Here is a 10427-nt window from a genome sequence, read left to right on the forward strand (position 1 = left end):
AATTGGGGTTGCTTTGCCCCAGGGTGACATTTTCCCCTGCAGAGGTGGGGGTACTGCTGTGTTGGTGATGCCGTTGCACATCGCTGGGTGCACAGTGCTCCTGGGAAGTGCGGAGCCGGGATTTCTTGGGTTACACAAGCTGCTCAGCCTCCGCTAAGGCGCTCTGGGCCAGGCTGGTACTGAACCTGCTGCCCCAGCTCCTTAAGGGGTTTAGCATTTGCACATGGGAAATAAGCAATTAGCAACAAGGGCTGCTTTGTTGCAAAGCCTCTGTCTGCAGCAGGGCTGAGCTCGCCTGGCCGAGGTCCGGCAGTACCGGGGCGGGAAGGGGGAGCGTGGGTCGGATGCTGCTCTGGGTGTAGCCCCAGGGTGGCTGCCTCCTTCCGGCTGCGGCAGAAACTTGGAAGGGCCCATCTTCACTGCAGCAGTGCCTTTTGGGTGGGAGGGGGGGAGCTGGAGGAAGGGGAGACAGCCTTTTCCTGAGGGTTAATCTCGGTTGAACAGAGTGGTGGTAAGGGGCTGGCAGCTGCCTGCCACAGTGAGGTTTAGCCAAGAGGAGAAGAAGGGTGCAGGGAGGTTTCTTGGCTGTGCTCTTACTTCTTGCTGAGGGTTAGGGGGGAAAGCCACCGTCATCCCCTGGACGCATGACGCCGTCATCCCCAAGCCATCGCTCTTCCCTCTCCACCGCCCACACCCTCTCCTCCAGGTGGGACAGAAGCCGCTGTCAGTGGGTCCTCCAGGCTGCTGTGGGAGCCAGGTTGCTTTTAAGCCTGTATCTGTTGTCCCCAGAAGCCTTTACAATTACTTACCCCCTCTGTTTGCTCTCCCCCTCCATTTCAGACACGTCCCCCATCCCCATCAGGATGGTGCATACTTCCCACTGGGGCTCCCATCCCATCTGCCGCCTCAGCTGGCTTGCCGAGGCCCCGCAGGTACTGGGCAAGAGCAGGTGGGCAGCTCGGCTGGGGATTGCTTGGCGGGACCGCAGCCACACGCCGCGTCCCCCTGCCCACCCCGGGGGAGCGCTGGCAGCGGCATGGAGCGGAGGAGCGCGGTGTGCTCGCACCTCATTGCTTATTGCACAGGAACAGCGGCGTTTGCCAGCAGCTGCAGCTGGGGATAACGCCGCCAGCCATCTGTTTTCTGGCTCAGGAACTGAAAAGCGTATTTAGAGGTAGCAAGAGCGCGCACTTGTTGTTTTAGTTGGTGTTTGGGCTGGCAGGGCTGCTGTCGAGTGGCGCAGAGCAGGACGGCCGGCAGCCCATGCTTCCCTTCTGCACCAGGAGCCCCGTGCCCGGCTGGATGGGGCTCAGGGTCCCCCAGCCCCTGACCCCCATGAGGGAGGCTTGGTGACAAAGTGTGTCCTCAAGGTGCTGGCCTGCTGCTGCTGCCCGTCCTGCCCTCCCAAGCAGCTGGCCCAAACTCTGCCAGCGCTGGCAAGAGGTAGGAGCAAACCAGTGAGCTCCAGTGAGGAGTTTACTGGTCCAGGGATGTTTATTGCATCCAGAATCTTGCAGACCCCTTATTTTTGTAGCTTCGTGCCATGGCTGTTGGCTTTGCTTTCCCCTTTGGTGAGGGAGAGGCTGTGCAGTCTTCCTCCCTGGGTACCGCGCTGCTCAGGCTCATGCAGCGCACGTGCACGGTGCACAGTGGTGGTCGGAGACCCCGCAGCCTTCCAGGAGCATCCTCTGACTGCAGCCGCCCTGGGGTTGGCCTGGCATCTGGTTTCATTTCATGTCTTTTTGACCTGGCTCCTTGGTTCCCCAGCTGCATGGGGGGGATCCTGCAGGCTGTCCACATTTCTGGAGATGCAGCTGCATGGGGAGGATCCATGTCCTCATCAGCAAGGCCAGCGGTGGCTGCACAGCTGGTGTGGCAGGGTTGTAGCCTCTTGAACATCTTGGGTGGGTACAGGCACACAAGCCCAGTGCGCTGCCTGTGGGGCCAGTGCTTCGGGCTTGCTGTTGGTCACCGCAGTAACTCCTCCACCCTTCCTTTCCTGCCAGCAAGGGCACCCTGCTGCTTTACCAACTGTTTCCAGCTCATCCCATGAAGTTGTCCCATAACCCAGAGCTGAAGTAAACGAGTGGAAATTCATGGGTTTGGGCAAATTCATGGGTTTGGGCCCAGCGTTTGCCCCTTGCTGTGCGTGAAAGCAAGAGAAGGACCTGCAAAATACAGCTGATGGGTGGAGCAGTCCCTTCTCCCCGACAGCTATTCCCAGCGAGGCATTTTAAAGCGTGCGATGGCAGCTCTGCAAGCCGGGGCTGGTGGCCGCTGGGCTGCGAGGCAGGGGAGGTGCGGCTGGAGCGCCCTGTGCTGGGCCAGCAAGGGAAGTCCTGGTGGAAGCAGGTTTTTTTTATCTGGGCTGCCTGGGCCTGGCGTTTGAATGCTTGGAAATGCTCTTCTCCAGATGTTTCCTAGCACACGCCGGCTCTGTTTATAAACAGCTCCTCAAAGCAAAGCCCGTCGGGGCTGCAGGCGGGCGCCCGCAGCAGCAGCCCTGCATGGCTCGCCCGCACCATGCTACGGGGTCGGGGGCCCAGGGTCACCTCTTTCCCCTCCTGTCTAGAGGGGCCAGGGCGGTTAACAAAAGCCCGAAATGCCTCCTCTTCCTTTCTCCTCCCCTCCGCCTGGCCAGCAGCTTCCTGCCCTGTCGCATCCCGGCACCGCCGGCATCTCCAAGCTGCCTTCCGGCCCTGGCCTTCGCTGCCGGGGGTGCGGGGAGGAGGGCACCCCGGAGCCGAGGCTGGGGGCACGCTGCCCTGCCTGAACTGCCTGTCCCAAGGGAGATCCCAGCTGCTCCAGCGGCTTGGGGCAGGGAGGCGTTTCCATTGCATCCAGTCGGGGTTCCGTTCCTTAATGGTTGTCTCGGGTGGGGTGCACCCCCAGCACCCCCTCCCTGCATCCTGGCAGCACACTCATCAAGCCCCTGGGATTTTCCCCCCATGCTTTGCCAAAGTTGAGGTGGGTGCCAAGGGGCGATGTCGGGCAGGACAGAGCAGCACGGGGCGCAGCCTGGGTTAGCTGTTTGGCTGGTTGCTGTGCTTCCCTGGTCCCATCTCCCCCAAAGAAAATGATGTTCGCGTACCCACAGCTCCTTCCACTTCCAGCTGGGTGGAGGTGCCTTTCGGCCACGCTCTTCTCTGTCCTGGCCCTGCAGAAGAACAGTGCCAAAACCCTCCGTTAGAAGGACAAAAGCCGAGCGAAATCCAGGCTAAACAAGCTGCCGGCGGCCCTGCCAGAATACCTTTCCCTTGGTTGGCCCGAGCCCAGCACTGGAAAGGCTGTGGTGCGCTGCTGTGAGCAGGTTCCCGAGCTGTCGGCGCTGCGGAGCCGCCCGCAGCTCGTCGCATCCTGGATCTCGCCCCAGCATCACTCCCCGGGGACGGCCCTGTCCCCCCCCCAGCCCCGCTCCCCTGCGGTCCCTGCGCACGGCCGGGGGAGGATGGCCCCGTCCCGCCAGCGCTGGGAGGAAGGGCTAAACAATTGCTGCTTGTCAGTCTGTCTCCTCTCCCTGCAGAAAAGGGCACGTTGCTCCCTTCTTGTTTATCAGCCATCGCTGAGTAATCTGCTGGGGAATGGCATTGCTGAAAAATTGAGTCATTTGGTACAGGTCTGCTTTTGCCCTGCCATGGCCTGGCGATGCTGAGGGCTTGGGCACTTTCATTTTTCCTATTCTAGCTCCTTGCAGGGGCTGTAAGCTCATCCCTCAGCTTGGGCAGCCTGTTTTTGGAGGTAAGAACGTGAAAGGAGTCGGCTCTGCAGCTGTGGAGCTGGAAAGGTGCCTCCCTCCGCAGCACTGCTCCCCCTCTCCCTCCTGCCAGCTTCCAGCATCATTTTTTGGGCACAGGGATGACTTTCCTGGCACTGCTAGGGAGAAGCAGAGAGAACAGAGTATGCAGAGGTGGGCTTGAGCCAGTCTCTGCTCAGACCCCTGGACCTGCGCACCTCGGGAGGCCAATTGGTGCAAGGCTGGGTCTTGTCTTTGCAGGTTGAGTTTCCTTCTAATGCTGCATGGAGAGCACTTTGCCTTCCTTTTCTCATGAGCATCCACAAGTCGTCTTTGCAGTGGCCTGGTGCCTGTCCCCAAGACATAACTGCTCTTTGCGCCAGCGGAGCCCTTTTATCTCTTCCCTGCCCTTTAGATCAAACGAGCGTTGCTGCCCACGGGCTCCGATGAGGCAGCCAGTCCTCCACTCTCCTTCCCCAGGAGGCGTGCAGATGCCTGCTCAAAAACTGAGCCTTCCTTCCATGGGAAACTGGCGCTTGGAAAAACCCTTTCTGCCCTGAATCAGGCAAAAGGGAGCGGTGTAAAGACCCTTAATGAAATGACAAATTTCAGAGGTTTGAATCTGAAGCATCTAAATGGAAAGTTGTAAGGAAGTGATGCTGCGTGATGGTCGTGGTTCTCCAGCAGGAAATAAAAAAGGTGCTCCTGGTCGAAGTTATTAATAGATCCACATTTTCTGCTGGGATAATTCTGTGCTGGCTGCTGAATCTCAGCTCTTGCCTTGGCCGCTCTCGCCTGGGCAAGGCTCCTCGCGGTCCTGTGCTGTCCTGGCTCCTCTCGGGATCCAGGGGATCCAGAGGACAGGCCAGAAGGGTGTATTTAATAGTCTGATCTCTGCACAAGCCATAGAATTCCCTGAGCTAATGATCGTTAGAGCTGAACGCAGCTTCTTACAAGAAAAATTTCAGTGTAAGTGTTTGCAGTGGGGGAGTACCCACTGTGACTCGAGCTGTCCCAGGGGCTAATGTCCTTGCATCTTCTTGCGTCTGAATTAGCCCAGCTTCAGCTTCCAAGCATGGGACCACTTTAAACCTTCAGTGCTAAATCCACTCCATCTACCAACAAATTCTTTTTTCCTGTAGCTGCACGGAGACTTTGGTTGGTGTCTGACAGATTCAGAGAGGAACCAGAGGCAGGCTTGGCTTATTCTTTCTAACAGTGTTTCTCTCCAACATCTTCACAGCAAGGTGCAAAAAAACCTGCAGTAGCTTTGCCTTAAGTGTAGGGCTGGAAGGAGAGCTCAGTGCTGGCACCCCTGGGCTGTCAGACGGAACCGCAGGCTCAGCTAGCTCTGCTCCCTGGCTTTGTAGCAGAGGATGCTGCTTGGGGGCAGAAGACTTTCAGTCTGAATGGGAGCAAATTTTTGGGGCGGATTCAACCTCAGCTGCTTGGGTAATAGCATGGGATTAATTCAATTCCTGCAAGTGGGAGCAGCCAGTGCGTGTATGGTGGGGTGTGCTCAATGCCCCAGGGCTGAGGAAGAAGCCAAAGACATTTTTGGGCTGCTTGCTTAGGTAGTCTAAATTTTTCCCATTTGAATCACCCTCTGGAGTTAGTTTTGTGTATTGGTAGACTTGCACCGCTCTCTTCTCCTTGGCAGCTGGAAATTAGCTAGTGAAGATCGCGTCTGCCAGAGCTGCTACAGCTGGGCCTTCCTAGGGCTGCAAATGCTGAGGGCAGTGCTTATTTAGCTAATGAGATGTTGCCATTGGATTTTATTTATTTTTTTATTTTGAAGAACTATTTCTGTCATGCAGATTTATTTCAAGCCTTCTTTTTGCACAGCCTCAAACTGGGGCCCATATTTGATGCAGAGCTTCCCCATAATCAAATAATAATAATAATGATGCTGCGAGCTCTGCTGCTGAGATCCCATTAACTGCAGGACATTTTCCTGGTGTGTACCAGCCATGGGGACACTTCTGGTGGTTCGCCCTAGGCACTGGGGATGTGGTTTTGCCTCCCTGCACAGCCATGTGAGCAGTCACGCGATCCTCTGTCCTGTTGGCTCACCAAGAGCAATGGTGATAGAAACAAAAGGGGCTTTAGGAGCGAGCAGGAAGAGAGTTTTGAGATCTGGGCAATATCCTGTGGAGGGGGATGGAGAGAGACGCAGCCCATGAAGCGCCAGGCTGCTCTGGGAGGCTGGGTGCCTCCAGCCAGCAGAAGACAAGGTCTGTGAGATGCTTTGGGTGGGTGGTAGATCCTGTGCTGTGATCCAGACCTGCCTAGATTTGAGGTGGCTGCTCTTCGGGCTGCGCTCCCTGACTCCTCTGTTCCTGTTTTTCCTCCCTTTGCAGGCACACGTTCTGGCAGTATCGCCGCGAGAACCCCCAAACCAAAGTGGGGGATCCCCCTCCTGATGGGCTGCCTGGCTTCAACAGCGGTGTCCTGCTCCTGAACCTGGAAGCCATGAGGCAGTCCAAGCTCTACAACGAGCTGCTGGAGCCTGCCATGGTGCAGAAGCTGACGGAGAAGTACCACTTCAAGGGACACCTCGGGGACCAGGATTTCTTCACCATGGTGGGGATGGAGCACCCAGAGCTCTTCCATGTGCTTGACTGCACGTGGAACCGGCAGCTTTGCACATGGTGGAGGGACCATGGATACAGTGACGTGTTTGACCAGTACTTCCAGTGCGAGGGTGAGGTCAAAATTTACCATGGGAACTGCAACACCCCAATCCCTGAAGACTAGGGCACCTGCCGCCCCGGGAGCAGCTCTGACTGCAGCAAGCCCTGCAAAGCCATAGTGGCTGCACCAGCAGTCCCTCAGGAACGGTGGCCAGCCCTGATCCATTGCATCCCTAGGGATCCCAAGAGCGTTCAGTATCCCACTGCCTGTAGCCTCACCCCTCCAGGCGAAAGTGCAGTCCGGTAGTTGGAGCAGGACATCGCGGTCACCGTGCCCAGGCTCAGCTCCCGGCTCTCACCTGGCTCTGCTTGGGGCAAGTCCACAGTGCCCGTCTGTGCCACAGCCAGCGGGGCATGGGGACAGCCGAAGCCTTCAGGCGATCGCTGCTTTTGCCCATGGCAGGGTGCTGGCTCCGTGGGTGCTGTGCAGCCTTGCCTTGTCTAATGATCAGCAGGAGGCCACAGCCGGGCAGTTGGGTTTCGTTTTGGCATTCGTCAGTGGCCTGTTTCTGCATCGTACGCAGAGCATCCGTCTGGTCCCGCTGGAGAGCGGACACCATCCTCAGGTCATCTTCCTTTTGAAGCATTCCAGAAAGGCGAGAGGGTTTTAAAGACTGAAAAGCTGCTTTAAATTGGGTTACTTACAAACAAAAATTGAATGCTAGATGAGCTTTAAAGCCGCCCATTGGTTCTTCTTAGCAATAAAAGCTTTACTGCCGTATCTTGTCTTAAAAGCGTTCAGTGAGCGTGTACCAATAGGTTCATTTTTCTAGCTTTGCCTTTCACCTTTCGTACAAGAATAAAGCTGCAGATGTAAAACACACTCGGCTGTTTTTCTGTGGCCCAACTGAAGTCCTGTGTGATAAGAGGTTTTGTGTGCTTATCATGATTAAAAAGTAGTTGATGTATATCTTTTGGGCATTCGAATGGGGTGCCCCACACAGCTTATTGCTGTGATTATCCCACGTCTGTCCCGAGTGAGTGATGCAAATAAATGGGCCAGCACACAAACTGGATTTTAAAAAAAGATCATCATCACTGTAGCTAGGGTTGGTTTGGAAGGAGCTGGGAACTGCCTGTGCTGTGAATGAGCAGGCTTCAGGCATGAGCACTCTGCTCCCTAAATAAATCCTATCTTGTCTGGCCCAGCCGGCGCGTGCAAGCTCCTGCACAGGCCTCTGTCAGAGGAGGTGCCCACGGGCATTAACCCACGCGCAGGACTTTCAGCCCTGCTTTTTTTACACCGAGCTGGCGTGTGCCTGTGTTTGTGCATGTCTCTGTGTGTGCATGTCTGTGTGTGTGCATGTCTGTGTGTGTGCGTGTCTGTGTGTGTGCGTGTCTGTGTGTGTGCATGTCTGTGTGTGCGCCTGTGTGACGTGCACGTGCAAGAGAGGGACGGGGACTTAGTTATGGCTTAACCTGATAACAGCCCGTGCAGCGTGTGGCAGGAGTTTCCTGGGCTCCTTTCCCTGTGTCTGTGAATGAAGGTTTGTCTTCACTGAGGGAGAGGCTCTCCTCCCTCTAACTGATGTCAGGGGAACGGCAGGCTGAGATGCGGGCTGCAGCCCTAACCCTACCCTCCTTGATTTGCTGAACCGATCCATTTCCAAATGGCACAAGCTCTGCTTTAAGTATTTGCACATCCCCAGGGAAGGAGCTGCGAAGAGGTGATTAAGGGCTAGTGAAAGAAGCAATAGCCTGCTGTCTTAGACTCACATTTTCACCAAAAACCAAGGTGATCAGGCCTCTCTGTGCAAGGCAAGGCAAGCAGCCAGCGTGCTGGAGGCTGCAGCGGGGCGGGATTCAGGGCAGATGAAGGACGAGGAGGGTTTGCAGTGAGGAGGGTTTGCAGCGGCTCAGCCAGCCAGCGCTGCTGCCGTGCCCGCAGAGCACGCACCCTCCCGGGGACTCCAGAGGGAGACTTTGCTCGGTCGGTGCCCGCTCCGATTTAGGTGTGAGCTGGGTGGGAACGTCCCTGCATTGCGTGGCCGGGAGCAGCCCCGGCAGCCGCCCACCTTGCCCCCTGCCCTGGCAGTGCCACGCTGCTTTCCTGGGCTTGCTGAGCAAAACAGAGAGAGGGCAGGGCTTCCTGGTGCAGTATCATGGTCCCGTGGTTGGCATCAGTGCTTCGTCACCACCCCGGCATGTCCCAAGGCCCCTGTGATTGCCCTGAGCGCCTCCCGGGACTGCCCCATATGCACAGCCCCTGCCGTGCCTGGGTTGCTGCTGCGGGGACTCAGCCCTGCGCTCGCCAGCCGGGGCACACCGGTGGCACCCGTGACACACAGGGCCTTGTGTGCCGGGGCGGGACCGTACTGTCAGTTTGGAAATGGCCGTGCTGGAAATACAGGCCAGGCGGCTCGTGTCACCGGTCCTGGGGGTTGGCAGGGCGATGAACAAGTGCATCTTTTCCACGGGGCTGAGCAGCTCTGGGGTGTCTCTGGGTGTCGGGGCTGGCCCGAAGGCACCATGATGGGTTTCGGATGGCACTGCCACAGGGTGACACCGAGGCTGGTGGCCTCAGGAGCCAGGGCTGCATGGGGTCGGGTGCCCCTCTGCCCCCCTGGAGCTGGGCCAGGCGCTGGGCACCCTCTGCCTGCAGCTGGGGGATGCTCTCTGCAGGGTTGGGAGCACCCTTCCCTCTCTGTGGGGTCCTGGGGGCTGTGAGGGGAGGTATGCCTTCATGCGGCCACCCTGGCCTCTAGGCTGAAACCTTTTGCTTAGGTATTCTGCCAAAAAAAAATGTTTCCAGTTTTTTCTGTGCAAAATGGCAGTCCACTGGGAAACTCACTGCGTTTTTTCAGCTGGAAAAAACATAGTAAGTGAAAAATGTTTCAGTAAGTGAAAAATGTTTACTTAATTCAGCTCGGGGTAGTTTTCCCCAGGCACCACAGACAGCCCAGCGGCGCAGCTCCCCACGCAGTGGTGCCTGCACCCCCTGACCCGCACGGTCCCTGGGGCTGTGACTAGGCACCGCAGGCGGCGGGGACCCGCACAGTGCTATATATAGACCCTGCACGCAGCCCGGGCCACGCTGCCTGTGTAGTAATCTCCCCTTCATGCCCTGCTGATTGCAGGCACTAATGAGTTCAGCTGCAGAAGCTGCTGAGGCAGCCTGGGGCTGAGTGGCGTGGGGCTGCTGGCTCAGCGTTTTCAAAGGGCGCTGCCGCCAGGTCTGCTTTGGGGCAGAAGCAGAGCTTGCTGTGCTTGGCCAGGGTGGGCAGCACCCCTGCAGGCACCCCACAGCTGGTTCCTGCTCTCGATGCCCAGCCGGCTGGCAGCTGCTGGGCCATCCCATGCCCTTCCTTCGGTGGTAATTCCTGGAAGAATGGGGACTTTCTGTCCCCATCCCTCCCTGCACTTCAACACCCTCTTGCTGTGCAGCCCAGCCTTGGGCAGACACTGCTCCAGGCGCACAAGTCAAACCTGAGCATCCCCTCCTGCATCCCAGGCCAAACCTGAGCATCCCCTCCTGGTCCTCCTGACACTGCCCTGGCTCCATCACAGCCAGCACTAGCAACCGCTAGCACAAGCACGGTAAAAGATGCTCAGAAAACAGTAAGCAGCACCGGTTTGCTTCTGGGCACCAGGGGTTTGCAGCAGTGACCCTGCAGCAATGGCCCTGGGGCTGACCAGCAGCTCCTGGTCCCCAGGGGCTGGCGCCACGTCCTCGGGCCAGCGCTGGTCCCCTGCCTAGCACAGGGGATGTGCAGACTCCAGAGCCTGGTTTCAGGTTGGCTGGGGCCCGTCTGGAGACAACGGCGGGCGAAAGGCAGCCTTGGGCGAGTGGCGGGGGGGGACACAGCTGTGGGGAGCAGGGGCCAGCCCCACCGGCACGGGCTGGCTGCAGGGGATGGGGCTGTGCCCTGTGGGCCGTGGGCATTGCACCCACGGGAGAGCTGCGGTGGCCCCAGCCAGGGCCCATGAAAGGGGACGGTGGGTTTTACACCAAGGTTACTCAGCTCAGCTCCTCTGTCACGCCTGTGGGCTTCCTGCTCCTT

At 57.9% G+C, this 10427-nt stretch overlaps 1 protein-coding gene across 1 annotated transcript in view; it reads left to right on the forward strand.

The window, feature by feature from the left end:
• XXYLT1 (xyloside xylosyltransferase 1) overlaps positions 1–7262 on the forward strand; it is a 38721-nt gene extending 31459 nt beyond the window's left edge. Inside the window, exon 4 of the mRNA XM_072867190.1 lies at positions 6094–7262. Coding sequence (XP_072723291.1) covers positions 6094–6490 — 397 coding nt within the window. The 3' untranslated portion in view covers positions 6491–7262. The remainder of the gene's footprint in view (positions 1–6093) is intronic.
• Positions 7263–10427: the final 3165 nt, after the last annotated feature.

Source organism: Ciconia boyciana, chromosome 7 (genome assembly GCF_034638445.1).
Source record: "Ciconia boyciana chromosome 7, ASM3463844v1, whole genome shotgun sequence".
Classification (NCBI taxonomy): domain Eukaryota; kingdom Metazoa; phylum Chordata; class Aves; order Ciconiiformes; family Ciconiidae; genus Ciconia; species Ciconia boyciana.